This window comes from Podarcis raffonei, chromosome 10 (genome assembly GCF_027172205.1).
Source record: "Podarcis raffonei isolate rPodRaf1 chromosome 10, rPodRaf1.pri, whole genome shotgun sequence".
NCBI lineage: Eukaryota > Metazoa > Chordata > Lepidosauria > Squamata > Lacertidae > Podarcis > Podarcis raffonei.
In genome coordinates, this window is record NC_070611.1 from 33,499,489 (window position 1) to 33,520,827 (window position 21,339).

The window sequence follows — 21,339 nt, forward strand, 5'->3', positions numbered from 1 at the left end:
AATTAACTGCGGCTTAAGGTTGTCTCTTGATTGTGGCTTGTTAAGAAGCAGCAGCAAACCGTGTTCTGAAGTACAGACACATAGAGAAGCCAGACTTCCTGATCTGTTTACTCTGCTTGTGCCTGGGGCTGTGTGAATGCAACCAGTGTGTTCAAACATATTGTGTGTGCCTGTTTTAGTGGTGTATAAATAATGTTTCAAAATAAATAAATAATGTTCTGTTAATTGAATCGTGCGTACTGAAATTATCCATGGATGAAATATATCCATGTGATATGTATTGAAATTCATGAAATCTCGACCCAGAAATGATTTAGGTCAGGTAAAAAAATAAAGCAGATAGATAGTTCGTCCATTTCACTTAAGATAAATAGGTAATTGGGGAATATTAAGCTCTTTTTGAGATTCATACACACATTTTCTCAAGATTACTGTATAATGTTAGAAGGAACTGACTTTTTTTTTTAAAAAAAATAACAGCCTTATTTGGCGTTCTCAAACTAGGATTTAGTAGATGGGGGCAGGAAGAGAGAATTTTATAGAATTTACGTGAAAATGAATGAAAACATGCAGGAAATATGTTTCTCAAATTATTACTGTATAGTGAAGTTAAGCGCAGACTACAGATTTTCTAATGTAGTGACATTAGATACTGAAGCTATGCATCAGGCATTCTGTTGTTTTGTCATTAACTCACTTTTAATAGCCTCTTCTTAAATAAGTAAGTAAGTAAGTAAGTAAGTAAGTAAGTAAGTAAGTAAATAAATAAATAAATAAATAAATAGATGTTTTCTTCCCCCATGGTACACACCACTGCACATGCTCCCCCAGAACCCTTCCTTGGTCCCTGCCAGGTCCTGTCCTCTTCTCCCCAAATGGAACTTAGGCTTGAAGGAAGCCTTTTGTACATGCGTGTACATGTTTGCATGGCTGTGCATGTGCAACTGTGGAGCAGGCAAATGTGCCCATGGGTCCAAAAAGTTGGCAAATTCTGTCCTACTATTTTCAGACTTCTTCCCCTCCCCCTGAGCTTTGCAAATCTTTGTTGAGCACATTATGTGAAAGTAAGAACTATGAGCCAGTGACAAGAATAACATAAAACCTCTTAGAATAAACCCTGGAGTAGTTATTAAGTTATAACGTCGAACCAGACGCATTTTGTGCAGTGTCAAAAAATTGGTGGCAGTGTGAAATAAGTTTTTGTGCAGTTGGGCATATGAGATTTAATAAGGAGCTAGGTAGTTTCTTTAAAAAAATAGATGAGAAAAGATAAAAAGAAATAGAAAATGAAGATGAATACTGGTTCATTTGAAATCTTCATAAGCTTATATAAATAGTATATTATGGCTCTAACTACTTGACTAGTCAAGGCATTTATGGACTTTGGCATTTATAGAACTCTGTTTTAACAGTGTATGTAAGTATGCAGCTGTTACATACCAGCACAAAGCAAACACAAAACTGAATATTACACAGTTGTGCCATGGTACCTCCTTTCACATTGTGCTGAGTATGTTTCAATTTATTTGTTTCATGCTGATCAGACTGTCAACACCTGGGATTGAGTGTTTTGAGTTGTTATGCTTGCAAGCCTCTGAAGAAAATCCCTTAAAGCACAACTGCTGTCTTGCCGTGGCCATATTTTTGGTCCTCTGTGCACATATTTTAATCTACAGAAGCACTGATGCCCTGGAATTCCATTCGATGAGTGGTGGCATATTGTGATAGATGCAGATGTTCAGTTTCTGAATCAACTGAGAGTTTGTTTCCGTTGATGGACTTCAAGGTGACATTTGTGTAGGTGAGATGCTCAGCAACAGCACTGTGAAGCTTAGCTTCCAGAAGAAGGATCGTGAGCACTGTGACATTTCTGTGTGGATCAGATAATGCAAGAAAGTGAAACAAATGGAACAGTGTCATCATCTGTGAACATCACCTCTACTCCTAGAGTAGGGAATCTCCCCTACTCTAATAAAAGTTCGGTCAGATCAAGTTTTGCAAATAACACCTTGTGAACTTCCTCCTGGTTTACTGAAGGTTTCAAAAGGCTTGCCTTTGAGCAGCAGATCAGAATCAACTTCAAAACGTTTATTCAAGAACTCAACAAGAGAGTCAACCACTTCATTATAGACGGCACCAACGTCTCTCCTATCAGATACACATATGGTTGTATTCCTTGTTTGTGTGTTTTCTCATCAGCTGAATTCCTTTCAGCATCACAGTTCCATATGCCTGTGTAATAGCTTAATCCTTGAAAGCATTGACACACCCACCAATCAAATGCTGTGCTTTCAATGCCAAGCATTTTGATTTTGTTGATGTAGTCACCCTGAGTATCATAAAGAAGCTATATTTTTCCATGGAGTCAAGAGAAGGCATGCAGGGAGCTTCAGCAAACTATGTAACAATGAGCTTACAAACTTTAGAAATTACAAAGATCTTCTCTCGTATCCCCCCTTTTCTCATCAGTTCTTTTAGATAGTGTATACAAAACATTGTTACAATCCACTTAAGATCTTATTGTCAAAGATGAGGTAAGAGAAGTTATGAGAGGCTAGAGAGTTTTCCAGTTTTGACAGATTTCTAGGCCTCCTGGGAACCTGCCATTATGTACAAGTAAATTTGCATTCACAAGGGGTGCAGAGGGGAACTGCTGAAGATCCTGAGGAACATGCATGATAAGAGGTTCATAGAGAACTTGGGACACAAGCCCATGACACTGACCAATAGATGGACTGCTCTGCACAAATTAAGGTGGTGCATTTTGTAGTGCGACCAGCCACTATTTACACAAAGTATTTTCTTTTAAGTTTTCAAAAGGTGGGGAGGAGGCAGGAGCTCTAGGGCCCAATAGCTCAGGAGTTGATCCTCATGGATGACAACACCTTTGCTGAGGAGCTGCAAAAATTGTGTGGGGATGCTGTGTGAACAAAGTTAGAAATGTTTGAAATTTTGAAATGTCTGAATTTTTCAAGTCTTTATAGCTCCTGTTCTTATTTAGTAGTCTTGTCCTAGTTTCAGCCACCAGTGATGTCATCATGCTTGTACATTCATCCTACTAGACAGAGTAGATTGTGGGTTAATTTGGCTGCTTATTTGATTTTCCCTTCCTGGAAATGTTGTCGACATTTCAGGGCTCAATTTGGGTTATGGACTCAGGACAAAGATCTCACAAATTCTTAAGACAGCTACTGGATAAGGTTACACTTAAAGTAATACAGTATTGAACTGCAGGGTGCTTTTATGGGATATCTAGAGTATTCTGCTGAGCTAGGTTCTCACAATTTGCATAGAGATGCATTGACATTTTATTTAATTATCTTGGGTTAGATTATATTTGTCTAGCTAGATTCAGTATCCATTTAGGAGGATTGAATAAATTCAAACACAATATGGATGAAGTATATGGATGGGAAAGTGTAAGCTGAGGTTTATATTCTGCTATTTGACACATGACTGAAAACATACATTGTTGTTTTACATGGAGTGTCTATAATCTCTTGGGAATGCTTTATTTGTTTCTAGATTGGGCAAATGCCTAAATTCAAATATGACTAATTTTATCATCTGAAAGTATCTGACCTTAAAATTCTATTACCCTGCTATGTTATGAGTTCTCTTGCTTGATTTAGGAGAGTAACCTTTCTTGTAAAGTTGCCAATAATTGTTTTTTTGTCAATTTGCCACCACCATTCTTCTGTGGTGACTTCTGATAGTCAGATATTGAGGGGAAATAATAATCCTGGCTGTAAAGCCCAGTTCATGGAAAGGCAAAAGTTTAGTGCTAAGCATAGTAATAGTGACAAAATTTGATTCAGTTTGCACATTTATTTTTATTTTTGTTCATTAAATTTGTATACCACCCTCCACCCAAAGATGTCAGAGTGGTTCAAACTATAAAAATACAAAATAATAACACAAAATACATCATAATAATAAGAACCAGAACAAAACAAACCAATACTCTCCCAACACATTTAAAAGGACATAGAATGTTAATTAGCCCAAGGCTTGGTTGAAGAGGAACATTTTTTCCTGGTGCCTAAAGATGTATAGTGATGACACCAGGTGAGCATCCCACAAATGGGGACCCACTGCAGAAAAGGCCTTCTCTCGTGTTGCTATCCTCTGGACCTCTCATGGAGGAGGCACACCTAGAAGGGTCTCTCTAGGGAGAGGCCTTCCTTGAGGTATTGCAGCCCTGTACTGTTTTAAGGCTTTATAGGTCAAAAGCAGCAGTTCGAATTGGGTCCAGAAACTAATTGGCAGCCAGTGCAGTTGGGCACTCTGCACCACTGAGACTACCTGAGCCTCAAGTGACAGCAAAGGACCCCCAAACTACATGCCCACTCCTTCAGAGGCAGTGTAATCTCATCAACAGCAGGCAACCTCTCATCCATCCAATCTAGGGAACCACCCACTAACAGTGCCCCAGCCTTATCTGGATTGAGCTTCAGTTTGTTGGTTCTCCTTAAGTCCATTATTTTGGCAAGACAGTAATGGTCCAGCACATCCACTGCCTCACCTGCAGATCTAAAGGAGAAGTTGAGCTGTGTGTCATCAGCATTTTGATGACAACGTACTCCAAATGACCCCACTTGGTGGTTTCATGTAGATGTTAAACAGCACAGGGGATAAAATCAAACCCAACCCTGATGAACCCCACATTGAAGGTTCAACAGGGCTGTAGAACACTCTCTAAGCATCCCCTGGAAACGTCCACCCAAGTCATCAATGTATTTTTTTTTTTTTAGTTTATCAAAACATGTCTGTATCCTAGCACATTTTAAAGTGTCTTTCGAAGTACTTGATAAGCTGTTGGCTTTCTATTTTTAGGAATTTTGTTTCGTATTATAAGTAAATATATCACATCCCACTAGTATACTGTAACTGCCTACGGATACGTGCTTTCATGAAGATTTACTAAACAAATACGTGCCCTGATTTACAGTGGATACATTTACATATATTATCAAACTTCTGTCAGTAGGGTTGGTTTCTAGATGTTATAGTTTTGCCTAGGGAGGGACCCTGTGTGAGTTACATAAAGTTTACCTTTATTAAGGAAAAATTCAAATGATCTAGACTCATATCTATACAAAAAAGGGCTGGGGGTGGGGGCTAAGGACGTTGAACGGAATACTTATTTTCTGTAATTTCTAGATGTTTTTGTTTGGCTCTAGGATTGGCAATTGTAATTGAAGAGGACATATGTATGCATTTTTATTTCCTTTGTTAAGAATACTGTACTGGAGCTGGAAAAAAATGCCCTTGAATGCCTGGTGTTGCTTAAAATCTTGCTTGGGGTAATATTAATTATTAGTGCAAAACTAAATATATTAAAATGGCCCAGATGGGGTATTTTTATATATATGAAATAATAGAATTGTTTCATTCTGTTTCCCTGTAAATTGGCAATTCTCTGGAATGTCAGAATTACAAATTTATAAACACTCTCCAAAGACTTCCATAATATAGTTGATGGTTTAGTTATCTTTTCATTTGTTATGTAAGTATTCTTATGTTTGTTTGTTTTTGTATGAAAATGTGCTTGAATTCACTCAGCACACCAGAGCATATAATTAAGCATACTTAAGCCAACTGATTCAGTGGTCTTAAGTATGCATAACTTCTGTGCTGGATTGTGACCCATCTGTTTAGCCAGTTAGCAAAATAATTAAGTAAATATGCAATAAGAATATAATACGGTTTACAGTTTGCTGTGGTGGAACCCTCTTGTTTTTCATATAAACATAGACACAGGGTGTGTTCACATGTCACACTGAACCATGGCTTAATGTGATGAATAAAAGTTAGGATGATCCCAGGGGTGCCACAGGTTCACATGTTCTTCCTTCCCTCTTCTCCTGCAGACAGCAGGAAGACATCAGCAGCTTTTACTTTTTCCTAATATTGTTGTGTTGAACTGTGGATCATAAACCCATAAACCACAAACACCGGTCAGTTTCAACACAAGCCAGCTTCAAACCATGAGTTATGAGTTTGTTAAACTGCCTTGAATTTGTTAAACCATGACACCGATTTTCTTTTTCTACAAAAGTAGAAACCACTGAAGCCCACTTTGTGGTCATGCAGGACAAATGGAGAAGGGGAAGATGTGAACCCAGAGCTCTCTAAGCTTCTTCCAGTCAGTGCCCATCATATTAAACCATATTTTAGCATAATGTGATAGAGTGGTCTTGGGTATTCAGCTACACAAGGGTTAGGGTTTCAGGAAATTCAAGACCCCTTCTCATTTTCTGTAATGCTCAAAATGGAATATGTTGATGCTTCAGACTTCACAGGTGCACAAAATGTCACCATCTTTAGCATCCCTCCATGAAGTAGAGAAGGAGATGCACAATTCACTTTGGATATTGTGGAAAATATGAAAGTGTCAGTTGTGAAGCCATTGTACTCGCTTTTCCTCCATATTTCTTTTAATACACAAAACTGTTTATTGTTACTATAACTAACACATTATACTATGCAAGTATGTGCAGCTATATAGCACAGTATAGCTATATGTTTTATGTCCCTTTACATTATGGGAGAAATTGTGCCTTACAGTAATTCGATAATGTGATTCTAGGACAGAAAATTGGTTAAGGGGGGAAAACAGGAAAAATTACTAAGGCATCCTTAACTGCACGAGGGTTTGCTTGCTTGCTTGCTTGCTTGCTTGCTTGATAGATAGATAGATAGATAGATAAATAAATAAATAAATAAATAAAAAGCAAGCTTGTGTTTAGATAGGCTTTTGCCAGGAGGTAGTACTTATGATATTAGTTTACAATTTTATAAATGGTATATTGAACACAAACAGGGAATCTCCTCTTTCTCAAAATACAAATATCATTAGTCATAATTAATGGGCAGCAGATTTTATGCAGCAGAGTATCTTGTTACATAGTCAGCACAATTAACTTGAACAATCTATTCTATGGGGAACTTATGAGGGCAGTTTTCAAATGGGCTTATTAAGGGGTCAGAGAAGTTGTAAAGGTGCCTTGTCCGAAGTCAGTTCATTCATCTCTCCCATTGTTGTCCACTGTGGCTGGCAGCAGACCTACAAGTTCTCAACCCTGCTACCCGAGACTCTAACTAAAGATGTTGCCGATTTATGAATTTTTAGAGAAATAGTTTAACAGGTATATATAGCACTCCATTATAAGGATGCTATCATCCTGGTTAAAGCTGGGTGCTCCTGAAGTTCATAGAAGTTCATACCACTAACTTAGCCATACAGTAACCTGCCCAACTGTAATTGCAGCTGTATCAGAAGGCACGTCTGATGAGTTTTAGCTGTTTCCTGGCCATAGCTTTGTGTTAGTGCTTATATTATCTCTCTAGATATAATAAATCACATGTCTTTATTATTCTGGCATTTGATATGGGACCTGCTGAATGCAGAACATGTTCTCTCCTATTGAACCACAGGGCCGTTGCACTATCACCCTATTCAGAGAAACTGGTGGTGTTTAGATGCATGCTAAAGATTGTCAAGGAAAGCAACACCTTTCACAAATCCCTGTTACAGATTATACAAGTGAACAGTGGGTTGGGAAGCTATATAATACCTGTTGTGTTTATGTGTGTTATATATAGTTGATCTTCTTCTGGCCGTGACTTGGGGTAAAGGCTAAATTAGCTTTTGATCCAAACTAGTATCATAGACCGTATTGTAATTCGTCCTTCCAAATATTTGTAGAAACTGTGAGGAAGCTTTTAAGTGATGCAAATATTTGAACTGCGAGCCAAATGTTAACAACACTACAAAAAAATAAGGATGCTATCTTCAAAGGATGCTCAGGAAGTGCTTTAAATTAGTTGGATATAAAAATGGACAAAGAGTCTCCTTTTCACTTTGGATACAGCTGAGTGAAAATCCAAATCCAAAAGAATTTAATCCTTCCATATTATTTATCAGTCTAGTTTGAAAGCCTTTCTTCAGTCTAAATAACATGCATTTGTAACAATAGCAGTGTCCTGAAATGGGAGAAAAATCAAACAATAATAGTCAGGATTTCTTATATAAAAGTTATTTTTGTGGTGCAAGGATCAAAGTACCTGAGATGAATTAAACCATGATAAAGTTTCGCAGATAACACAAATGCTGTTAGTTTTCTTTTGCCTTGAAAGGCTGCACTGCCTACATACTTATCTAGCGAACGTGCTCCTGGATAAAATTAATCCATATACCAGGCAGTTTTCAAAGCTGCATTCTCAATGGGCATTATGCCAGTAAATAAACTTATCGGTTCACCCTTTGTAAGTTGATTTGCCAGTTACACTGAAAAGCTTTATTGAGTCTTCTTTTTCCAGTACTCCTCCTCCAATATGTGATATAATAGCTCCGTTCAGACACTAAACCCTGGATTGTTCTGACCATAGTTTAGAACATTGACTTGAGCTTTCAAATGATTAGGCAAACCATAGCTGCTTAGATGCTTTCATCTTTCATTGCTCAGCATTCCATCATCAACATTCAGCAGCCTCTGGTGATGAAAGACAGCTGTAACTGTGATATGTGGATTATGATATCACACCATAGTTGGTGGAGATCATAGTTTACAAACCCATTTTAAACCATATTTTCTGTCTGCAAACCTAGCAGGTCGAAAGCACACCAGTGCAAGTAGATAAATAGATACCACTGTGGCGGGAAGGTAAAAGGCGTTTCCATGTGCTCTGGTGTTCCGTGATGCCAGAAACGGTTTAGTCATGCTGGCCACATGACCAGCTGTCTGTGGACAAAGGCCAACTCCCTCGGCCTGAAAGCGAGATGAGCGTTGCAACCCCATAGTTGCCTTTGACTGGACTTAACCATCCAGGGGTTCTTTACCTTTAAACCATATTTAAGCTTCAGTTCTCTTAACTGAGTCAATGTTGAACCAAATCTTAAAGCTCATTCAGTTAGACTACTTAACTGATTCAATTAGTTCAACACATCTGGTGGGTACTGGCTTGAGGAAGTCTGAGTGTGACACCTTGGTTTATCGTCAAGTGACCAGAACTGAATTAATGATAAAGGTTATAGTAATATAGGATGTGACTAGATATCATATGTCTCTGTCATCCTTGTAACTTCCACAGAGGAAAGACAGGAATTAACTGGGGCGTGCCAAGGTGAAAAGGGAACCGTTTGTTTTATTTTTACCTTTGAGAGGCTGATATCTGAAGTAGCAGCTAGATGATCAAAATGATCTCTACCCAATTAAACTTTAAGTTGTATATCTCTTGTGGATTTATTCCTACCGCTGTTAGAAACTTTTTAATTGCTGAACACTTCAGGTGCCCTCTGTTGTTTACTAGCTTTCCAAAAAACCCAGGATGACTTGTCCTTTTTAGCCATCTAACTGGATACTGCACAGCATAGGATACCAAGGCCTCAGGCTCAGTCAAGCAGTCTCTTTTGAAAGTGAAAAAGCAGTCATGCAGCCAGCTCCAAATAATAATAAGAACCGTAATAAGAAAAGCACAATGAGAGAAGATGCATTGCAGTTAGTAAATAATAATCAGCTGTAAATATTTGAGATGCAAATTTCTGTGTTTGCTTAATATTGTCTACTAAAGTGTGGGTCTCTGCCTTCCACAGAGCCTGTCACTGATGACTTAAGATGAAAACCAACATCTCCTGAAATCTGTAGTCCATTCTTTAGCTTCTGCATCTTAATGGAAGTAAATATTTTTATATGCAGATTTAAACCAATTTATTTGAAATACAGTAGATGGTCCAATGCTCTCGTTGGAAATAAGGTTTGAAGTAAGCAAATATCCTTTTTAATGGTCTGATATAGGCAAGCATTTTCTTTTGCTGCAGTACATTATGAGATCAACAATGACCTCATATTCCTAGTTGTTGTGAAAATATTTGAACTTGTATGTTTCTTAAGGCCGATTCACATCAGCAGGTCCATTTATTCCTTCATTCAATCTATCATGTGGAGACATGTATATGACCGTGTAGAGAAAGTATCAGTGGGAGAGTATTAGTCTTAATTGTGAGTGATCTTTTATAAGACAATGGGGTTTTTTACTTCATTTATTGGTTTTAAGAGTTACATAATCTGTTGCAAACAGATGGGACAAGGAGAAGTACAGAGGCATGAGAGGTGGAAAGTAGATAGTTCAGAACGTAATAAAAAAATGCTTATAGCCCACAATACTGGTGGACCCTCATCTAATTAATACATATGTTGATAATCTCATTTCTTAGTATGAATAATTGGAACATCCTGCAGTTTTCTGTATTTAGCATGAAGCTTGACTAAATATTGGATGCCACTAAATGTTGTTTTCCCATGTAGATTAAATATGTTTCTCTAGCTCTCATCAGTCATGGCCAATGTGCCTTCCACATGTTCATGAATTCAAACTCTCTTCAGCTATAGCCAGCAAGACCAATGGCCGGGATGATGGAAGTTGTAGTCCAACAACATATGGAGGGGCACCATGTTGGTTACTCCTGCTTTAGTTAGTTCTGCTTGGATGAATTTCTGATACTAAGACCAGAGTATGTTGACTTGGGGAGGTGCAGCCTTCCATATACAGTGGTACCTCGGGTTACAAATACCTTGGGTTACGAACACTTCGGGTTACAGACTCCGCTAACCTGGAAGTAGTACCTCGGGTTAAGAACTTTACCTCAGGATGAGAACAGAAATTGCGTGGTGGCAGCGTGGTGGCAGCAGGAGGCCCAATTAGCTAAAGTGGTACTTCAGGTTAAGAACAGTTTCAGGTTAAGAACGGACCTCTGGAACGAACTAAGTACGTAAGCAGAGGTACCACTGTATATCCTTCCATATAGATATAACCCATTTGGGTTAAAATAACAGCTAGCCCATAATTGGTTGGTTGGGTTGAATAGATGGCGAATCAATGTTGAGAAAGGGTGCTGTGATGAAAGTGACTGTGAGGCTGCTCCTTAGCACAACATCCTTGGATACAAATATTTCTCGAGCCATTGGCTTATTATTAAAGTCCGCTTCTTAGGCAATGGGACCTTGTCAACAGCTTTCTGCAACTCTTTTTTTTAAACAAGGGCTTAGATTGCTTTAGGATGAAAGAATTCTTCTGTTTACTTCTGTCTCCTCTGATCCGTTAACTTTAATAACTACCGTGAAAATTCGCTTTCTAGATGTCGGGAATGAATCAGATACTTGTTTGGGAAAACAGCCCTTTAAGTTTCATTTTTAATTCAATTTCCTTCCCCTGGATGCCCCAAAAGCGTAGCTCCTTTGGCCAGCGCCTCCTGCTGCTACTGTTGTGGAGAGTGGAAGAAGTCTCCTGGCAGTGGTGGTACCAGAAAGAGGCACAGGAAGAGCCGCTGGCTACTGAAGCCATACAGCAGCAGCATTCAGCCCCGCCCTTTGCTCCTCCTGAGGTCCTGATGATGTGTGTGGGATGTTGTCCCCCCCATTGCCTTAGCAAGCGGGCACCTCTACTAGGAACATGGCATACCAGCTATTTGGCAAAGAAGAGAAGAGCTAAATCAAAGTCACAAAGAACATTTCAACCTGTTAAAACAGTTAATATACGGTACATATATTTTTAATTTTGTTAAATTAGGCTAGAGCTTATTAGCAGAGCTCACTTGTGTGTGTGATTCTCCACATTAGGGGTTCATAGGGAGCCTGTATTTGCTGCTGTGTGGATCAGGATGTATGTCTTCTGAATAAATTGAAAAAGCAAGCAATATGGCACATCAAGTTTTGAAGAAAAAGCTTTATATCAGACATGTAGGAATTTAATTGCCACTATCATTTGTCTTTAACAAAGATAGCAATACAGGCACTGGGTGGTATTTGGGGGAGTTTTACTCAGAGTAGACCGACTGAAATTAGTGGACCTAACTTAGTCATGTTCATCAATTTCAACAGATCTACTTTGAGTTGGCTACTGATATCAAACAATTCACTCTGACAACCAATCTAGCATAGAAATAAATTATAAGTATATGAATGTACCAGATTAATCTAATAGTTTTATAGAAGTGCTCAGTAAAAAAGATTTCCCCTTTCCCTTGGTCTTGGAAAGCCACTTGAACATGTGAGCCCAGTCTTCCAGCTAAAGTATGAAATGAACTATGACTAATCTTACTTTTTAAAAGATCACTTGAATTCTCTGCAAACCCTTCCATTGTCTGCAAAAGTTCTATTTTAAAGTTCAAAGTACTTGCAAAACCAATAATTTTAGTCTTGTGTTCAGAGTAATATATTTGAAGAGAAGCTGGCAGCCATAATTTCTGTCTAAGGACTCACTCTCTTGCACATACGTGGAATATTCTCTAGATGCATACTGAAAACATATAAGCAGTGAGGAAAAGGAAGAAGAAAATCCTACTAAAATGTCAAATGTGTTTCACAGTAAATGCTTTTGAAGTATGAAGGATAATACCCAATATTATTGATACAGTCCCATAAATGCACATGTTATTTTAAAGAGTTTAATAAGCAGAAGAGACTGGTCCCTGGTCCAAGGAGCTTACTATCTTTTTCATTAAAACTATTTTAGGACCCTGGGAAAATGTGGAAAGTTTATTTTAAAGAACACCTGGCATGATCCAGCTAAAAGCACTTCTACTGGTTTCTGTGAAGGAAATTTAAGCATATGCTTATTTCTCCTGACAAAACCACTGAGACTTAAAACTACTGAGACTTAAAAGATACTTCACTTGGAATAAATTGTGCCATTCATTAAGAAATGGGAGATCTTTTGCCAAATCTCCCACCCTTGAAGCTGTCATAAGAAAGAGCATTATGACCTATTAGACCTATTAGAAGATAACATTACTTTTGTAGGAAATTTATTACGTGTTTTATGTGTTTTTATCTTATGCTGGTTTACTGTAGCAGAGAGTATGAGTATGTGTAGCAGAGAGTATGAGTATGTGTATCTTCTACTTCTGCAGTTGCCCTATTGCCTATCTAGCATGTTTTATTTATGTATGGAGGTGCTTTTATCTTATGCTGGTCTATAACAATAATAAAGATTTGGATTGGATTGGAGTGGATTGGATTGGGTTGTAGGGAATCTGAAATTAACATCCCAATTCAGCTGTTTCTTATGGTCAGCAGTAGTGCCTCAACATACCAGATTGAGGGGGTGTACAGTGGTACCTCAGGTTACAGACGCTTCAGGTTACAGATGCTTCAGGTTACAGACTCTGCTAACCCGGAAGTAGTACCTTGGGTTAAGAACTTTGCTTCAGGATGAGAACAGAAATCGCACAGTGGCAGCAGTGGGAGGCCCCATTAGCTAAAGTGGTACCTCAGGTTAAGAACAGTTTCAGGTTAAGAATGGCCCTCCAGAACGAATTACCAGTAAGCTCTTAACCCGAGGTACCACTGTACTGTGGATGTTGGGGTTTTTGTGAGACTCTTGGTTGGCATCCATATGTTTTGGGAGACAATGGAAGAATGCGCCTGATGTCAAGATGAAGGTGCACAGAGTTTATTTATTTTGCAAGATTTATATAAGAAATTCATAAGAAAATACCAGTTAGATCAACAGACTTTAAAAGCAAGCATAAATAAGAAAGTTATCAAAATATAACTAAAGACAACCATTTTAAAAACAAAATATTAATTACATGTTTGGTTGGCTTGCCTAAACTTAAAGGTTTTTTAGGAGGCATTGAAAACAATGCAACAAAAACTCCTTGCTAATATTGAGAGGCAGGGAGTTCTTAGGTGGCCACATGAACAGGGCAATCCTAAGCATACGAAGCTAGCAGAATTTAGGCTGGCTTAAGATAAGACAGTGTAAGTTACCTCTATTCCAAAATCTGTTCAGGAGCCTTATTACTGTGAGCTGAAGCTGAGTGGGAAAACACCCCTTTAAAATATAGTTTTCCCACCATTGTTGCCTGAGTTAAGTTGCACAGGATTGCCAGACAACATGAATGAGCTGAAAGAGGTTTGGAATAGGTGTGAGTCTCCCATTGCCCTGTCCTCCCCCGCCACACCTCCCATTTGGACTTATGCCAGTTTAAGTTTTGCCTCCTTCAGTTCCATTGTCTGAGCTTCAGCTTAGAGAGGTTTCTGAGGAAGTTCCACCAGTGCAGCTCTTGTGCAGCTGGGGCAGCCCAAGTTCAGCGCATTTGAAACTCACTCATTCCGGGCTTTGGATTGTGTTGTAAATGACTGGTTCCTTGTAAATTTCCAGTTTTGTACAGCTAAGTGGTCTAGTGGGAATATTTGGGTTTAGTACAATAGTTATCTCTGTTGCAGATTGTTACATTAGATCTGATGTGAAACAATAACCTACCCTGATTTTTTGTTAGTAGGAGCTTAGGTTGGTTTTTACTATCCTGTAGCTCTTTCCCTCAGTTTGTTTACTAACAGGGCAATCCAGGGAGCCAGCATGGTGTAGTGGTTAAGAGTGGTGGACTCGTAATCTGGTGAACCGGGTTCGCGTCTCCGCTCCTCCACATGCAGCTGCTGGGTGACCTTGGGCCAGTCACACTTCTCTGAAGTCTCTCAGCCCCACTCACCTCACAGAGTGTTTGTTGTGAGGGAGGAAGGGAAGGAGATTGTTAGCCGCTTAATGGGAGTGAAAGGTGGGATATCAAATCCAAACTCCAACTCCTCCTCCTCTTCTTCTTCTTCTTCTTCTGTTGTACAGTCGGCTCAGCTGAGTTCAGTGGGGCATATTCCCAGGAAAGAAATTTGAGTGTTACAACATAAAAGTATATTACTAATAATATTGTGTTCTTGTTTCTACTTTGATCTTGCTCTACTGAAAATGTCTTGCCTTGAGCGATGTAGTGCAGTGATATTGGATGGTATTGGATTTGATCAGTTTTTGTAGGAAAGATCTTCAAGGAAAAATTACATTTTGTAGGATGTGAACCTTATAACCCATAGGAGCTTCTCTCAGCTCTGCAGCGGAACTGAAACACACACTTGCCAGCTATTGCATGCCATTGACAGCCTTATTCTTATCCTGCATGAATTGATCTAAGCCGTCCAAGTTTGTGACAATCACTGCCTCCTGAGGGGGGTGAGTTCCATAGTTTAACTGTGGACTGTGGCCTATATTTGTATCTTGCTTTTCCACCGAGAAGCTCAAGGTTGGGTATATTTTCATTTCCTCCCCCCTTTTATTTTTGTGAATAATGATTCCCCGCCCCTCAGCTTCCTATGAATATGGAATATCTCAGTTTAACCTGCAGTACTGCCTAGTACTATCATATTGACTTTATACAAGTTGTTAAGTTATCTATAGTTATACTTTGCGAATGACTTATTTGGCATCTGTTCAAATTGCACAGCACTATTTTGATTTCTGTTTCTTCTCCCACTGTGCTGTCTGCTGCTTTCCTTCTGATAGTCAGGAGTGTCACCCTTCCAGTGTGGTAAATCAGGACCTCCCCCCAAACACTGCAGAACTCAATGTAATTAGGGTTCTTTCTGATACACAAAGCCATCTAGCAGAAAAGGATCAATCCAACTTGTCTCCCACAATATCTGCCCTTTGATTCTTCACATCAGCTTGACATGCGGTATAGGAAATAAGAGGCCTGAACTGCGGGATGCTGCCTTCCGAGGCATTGAGTGTTCTGTAAACTAAAATTTGTCCCTCAGAGGGTCAAAACCAAAGGTTAGCAAGCTGAGTTAAAAGCAGAAATGCTGCTTCAATATAATTTATATCAGGGCCTGGCTGCTTAAGAACACTAGGGGATGTTTTGTAATAATGTCAGGCAGAAATAAGTCACAGCAAATTAAAAAAAAAAAATTTTTAAAATAGATTTATTTAAATTTCTAGCACGCTCTGTCTGTATGACTCTAGTTTAAAACACACATCACACCTGTGAGATTGAATACACACACACAAACACACACACAAAAAATATCTGCAGAATTCCAAGATAATCAGAAATTTAATCATGACTACTGAAATCTAGCTTAAAGTCATAAGATAAAGGGTTCATAGTGTAGTGGTGGCCAAACTTTTCTTTTTTTAAAAAAATTATTTTTATTAATAGGCCAATCAAATCACATTCATTCCAAATCACATTCATTCCAAATTATACAGCCAATTTTTTAAAATTTTTGTTGGGGGTACCCATACTTCAAGCTCCGAAAGAGGTCCAAACATCACTCTTGCTGCTGCTTTGATTAAACAGAAAATAACAAAAAGACTATCTGGATAGAACTGGATAGAACTGTTTAATCACCCTTATGTTTTTAAAGCAGTGTCTCTAGGAATTATATTTTAAAAGGAGGCACATAATTTTATCCTTTATCATTCTTAAAGTCATCTCTTTCTTTCTGGTCAGAAACAGTTTTCCAGTTTATCGTTGCAATATTTATTTCAATCCTGCCAGTGTCTTCACACTGTTCATATACCAAATAAATTTACTTCAGTCTCTTTGGAATTTTTGGTTACTTTCCCAACACTGTTAGAAACTTTTTAATTGCTGAACACCTCAGGTGCCCTAGCAACAATGGTCATGTTAATTGACCATTTTTATATATTTTCCATAGAGCAACTACAGTTACAGTATATGTGTTTTACCAAATGAGGTGGAAGTATAGATATTTATAATAGCGTAATCATACTTGCTGTTTCAGTCTCCTGAATGCCAGCTGTCTTTTTAAAATTTGTTTTTCAATCTCCCTTCTGTTTTTAAAGCAGTGTCTCTAGGAATTATGTGTCTCCTTTTAAAATACTGTCTACATTAGCTTGCCATGGTAAGCTATGGTTAATGACTTAGCATTAATGCACAGATCATCTGGTGAAATGGAATAGAATCATAAAATTGTAAAGTTGGAAGGGAAACAAGGGTAAATCTAGCTCACCCCTCTGTAATGCAGGAATCTTTCACCCTACGTGGGGCTCAAACCCCCAACCTGGAGTGAGATTAACAGTCTCATACTCTACAGACTAAGCTATCACAGAACTAGTTTTCAGGATATGATCGTGCATTTTAAAGTGGTGAAGAAAAGCAGGAAAACGTTTTTAAAAGTAGCACTTCAAACTGGCCTTCAGGCAGGGCAATGGAAACTTTATAGCGTGTGCAAGTTAGAATGTGGTTTCTTTGCATTATAATGAAAGCTACATTTTCCCACACTGGCTCCGTCAGACTTCCATTTGACAGTCCTTATGAGTTGGACTGAATGACAATTCATTCTACTCTGTTTCTGGTACCATTTTTCCTGTTTGTTCACTTGTCTTAGCTTCCCAAACACCTGCAGCTGAAAGCCTTGATCTTTTCTTCTTTTACTCTATCCACAAAATTTGGCTGCAGTAGAGGAATGGTTGTGAGAAAACAAAAGCTTGCATCTTTTTCTTTGTTTCTTGATTACTTCTGTTTTGACTTTTTTTTTTAAAAAATGTATCTATTAGCCACATTGCACTTTCTATGTGGATGGCCAAGAAAAGCTAATTTGCAAGTTTAGGAAGAACAAGAGGGTTGGGGGTAGGCCCTTGACTCCTGCATGTTGCCAGGCTAATGGTGTACTAAACTGGCACCCCGGGGGCCCGTTTAAAGAGACAGCAGTGTGACAGGTTGAAAGGAAGTGAACATTCTGCTGTTTACCGGTACTTCTCCGTTACCTTTGCAAACTCCCCTGCCATCTGTGCCCTGCTCCTTTCTGAAGGACAAAGGGAAAGGCACTGATTATCACTGCTGCTACCCTTACAAGACGGTTGCACTAACAGATGTCCTGGGGCATAGTTGGACTTCTTCTGGTAGCAGGACTTGCAGTTTCTGGGCCTCTCTCTGTGTGTGTGTTGAGTTTTATTAAGAACCAATCACTCTTCCATTGTAGACCTCATTTCAGTAGACTTCCTGCAGATGGGCAGGAGTCAAGATATAGCCTGGCTTCACCCAATGCCTAAGCCAAACCGCTCACATCTGTAACCAATAAGGTTGTGGCCTATTTGAACCCATAAACCAAAACACTTGTGTCACTGTGTTTTTTTGTTCTCCTTGGAACTTTGTGGCTTGGGTGCCCTGGCACGCAAAGCACGACTCACTCTTCCACTGTAGCCCTCATTTCATGGCCCGTTTAAGCTTCTTTCCAACCTGCAATTTATACGGGCTTGGAGGAATGACAGTGGATTTTACTTCCTGTTTCTGTATCCTGGTAGGTGACGCCATTCTCCTCCAGTTCCTTTAATTGATTCTGTGTCCTCGTCTCTTCCTCTTCCAGCCTTCCCCATTGTTCCCCTGGCTTCCCATTGTTGCTTTAATTTACCTGGCTCTTCCTGCAGTGCGTAAGCAGGATGGGAGAAGACAGAGGATTTTAACAAACTCCTTTACCAGTGAGTAAATTTCCCTTTCATGTCTGCTGTGTCTTCTTCTAGTCGCATCCTCCATCACTTGTTCTGTAGCTAATGCCATTGTACAAAGAGCAAATGGACCGTGGTGTAATTTGACTGGTGCGTTTGCAGTCCTGGGAATCATGAGTACCAGGAGAAATATTAGGAGTAAAGCATCTTCAGACGTTTTATTTATCTATTGGATTTCTTACCTGCCCTTCACAATAAGGTCTAAGGGTGAGCTACCACAGAATAAAAATGCAATAGTAAAATCAGTTAAAACAATTTTTAATGCTATATATCCAACTATCCAAGGCCATGTGTTTTCAACATACAACAAAAGCTACAAAGTGAGGTGCCAGATTCACCTTTGTGGGGAGGGAATTCCACAACACAGGAGCTGCCACAGAGAATGTTGTCTCCCAGGCTGCCACCCGACCCCCAAACTTCTATAGGCAGTGGGATTTAGTAAGAAAAAGGCTGAAATGTATATCATTCACACACAAAAACATTTTCACCTTTATTTCTGGTTTGATGAATGAAAGCACATAGCGGAATGTTTCCAATTGTTTGGGCTTAAAACTATCTTTGCAGCTCACAATTTATAGAGGATATATGTATATAATGTAGCCTGGGGTAACACAGACAAGTTTACAAAACAAAACGTAGGTCAGTTAATAGAGATGTGTTGCTGCAGTAACACCTTTTATTATACCGATATATTAAACTGATGCATTAAAAGCTGATGGACCACTTTTGAGATGCCATATCTACTGAACAAGGCAATCTGAAGCAAGACCAGTGCATTAGATTTTAAAATCTAGAGGAATTATTTTTTTATTGAAAATGGAAACTGTATTATTTTAATGTAAATATTCATTGGCCATAAAGTACAAATTAAGAGGTTGATAACATGAGCCCATTTCACCATTTTCCAGCAGAAATGTGGAGTATGCCCTTTAGGTAATGAAGCACCACTTGATGAAACCATTTTGGTATCTTGCTAATTAGAACAGATTTACATGTGTGCAGGGTTCACAGTGGGGTGATGTTAGGCTAAGGATCTTGCTACATAAGTTACTATTCCACAATGTACCAGGCAGAGTTTTCAGCCTTTAATTTAAATAATAATCCACTGAGTAAAGTTACACCATGAAGAAATAATGTATTGCACCAGCATTATCTGCTCTGAATGGTTATGTGAGCTCTTGCCTTTTTAGTTGTCAGTCTTAGGAATTCTGCTGTTGAGCTAAATGTAGGCTCACTATTGAAGAAATGACTTGAGGAAAATATTTATAGCGGTCTATTACCTGGTTTTACAGGCCATTTGTGGGAAAGAGAGAGGACTGCTTTGATATGTAAGTTCTCTGTGGTTCTCTTGCTTTACACCACTAGGCTGGCAACAGGTAAGGGAGAAGAAGAGCAGGTGGAACTCTGCAGGGGCCCAGGAGTTTCAGTTGCTAGCTGCTACTCTAGAATCATGATATACACAATAAAGATAAAACAACTTTTATATTAAAACAACAACGGTGGTTGTATCCACTGTTAGTCATACTCAGAACAGACCAATTGAAATTAGTAGGCAAGACTTTCTTCAGCATATTAATTTCAAGCCTAGTAGGATACAAGCCAACATTTTCAGTGCTATAATTTGGTTAATTGTATACATATTTGTCACGGTACATTTATATCTATGTAGATGCCTGTGTGTACCTGGATAGGCAAAAGGGCAAGCTATGCATTTTATTAAATAAATACTGAAGAGTTGGGAGGGGTGTATGGAAGGTTTTGAACTATACAGATCTCTCTCATATAGATTGGTAAGACAGAAGCTGCGCTGATATTCATTGAGCAAACTATTTATGGATTAAACTGTTTCACTTCAGGTGGAAAGGCATTCATTCATAATGCTTTCAAAATAAGTCTTTTCTGAACAGTAATAAATTGAATTAAGGCAAAGTTGGTTTGTGTATCCTTATTGGATTATTTTCTTGATTATCTCCAGAGAAGCATTACAGTGGGAGCCAGTGTTTCTTCTGATTTTTTTATTTAATCTGGTATTTAGAAAATATCTTGGCAATTATTTCTCTAGCCTTGCACACAGTCACCTTCATATTTATGATAATTATTTTATAGTTCTACTGTCTATCTACTATTTTGTGATGCTAAGCTACAGACATTAAAAAAACCAGTAGTAACATGTAAGCTACTGGCCATGAGTCCTTTTACCTTTTTTGTGTGTGGTGGTAAATTCCATTCTTTGATGAAAAGGGTAGAAAAGGGAAAAGAGAAGAGACTCTGTGTGCCAACAATCAGGCTTAAAGGTAAGGAATAGCAAGTTGTTAAAATAGCTAACTAATGATAAATAAATACAAAGTTGAAATGGAAATCTGTCAGGCACCATCCAATAGTTAGTTCCACACTTTGCACGTGGGCTGTGAAAATTATTATAGGATTTTCAGGGGGATTTATCTTTCACTCTGTTGTGTAAATAGAAGATGTACAATGACTAAGCCAGAGCAGTGCTGAGCAGCTGAAAATGTGCTGTTGCAACAAGATATCCTCAAACCAATAAAAGTAAATCCTGTATTTCAAATTAAACCCCATACACTTCATCCTAAAGCCCCAACGCCTTTTACGTTTCCCTTTCTTTTGAAAAGTGCTGCTGACCGTTGTATCTTGCGCTCCCTTTTGGCAACTTCTCCTTGGTCTCTTAAGGCGTCATTTATCAGCTGTCCAGGCTACATTTTTCATCCTCTCGTCTCGTGTCTCGGATTGTCTGGCTGTCTTCTCATCTACTTTGTTGTTCTTCTAAAGCCCTCTGGCAGTATCCTTCAGCTTCTCGGGCAACTTTTTCAGTTCTTTCCTTGAGAATCAGTCCCTCAGCTTTCTTTTCTTCTGCTACTACCCAAATGGTTTGCTTTGTCCTCCACCTGACTGGGCTACTCTAGTCACCACATTAGGCTGTTATATTAGTGACTGCTGATCGCTGAAGAATTGATGCTTTTGAATTATGGTGCTGGAGGAGACTCTTGAGAGCCCCATGGACTGCAAGAAGATCAAACG

The 21,339-nt window shown here is 38.8% G+C and overlaps 1 protein-coding gene across 3 annotated transcripts in view; it reads left to right on the forward strand.

Annotated features, from left to right (window-relative positions):
• The window catches only part of TRHDE (thyrotropin releasing hormone degrading enzyme), a 194,502-nt gene that overhangs the window by 56,250 nt on the left and 116,913 nt on the right, over positions 1–21,339 (forward strand). Inside the window, exon 3 of one of the 3 annotated variants that reach the window (XM_053405130.1) lies at positions 18,165–18,276. The exons of the other annotated variants lie outside the window; for them this stretch is intronic. Within the exon in view, the coding sequence (XP_053261105.1) occupies positions 18,165–18,276 (112 nt within the window). The remainder of the gene's footprint in view (positions 1–18,164; positions 18,277–21,339) is intronic. 3 annotated transcript variants of the gene reach the window in all.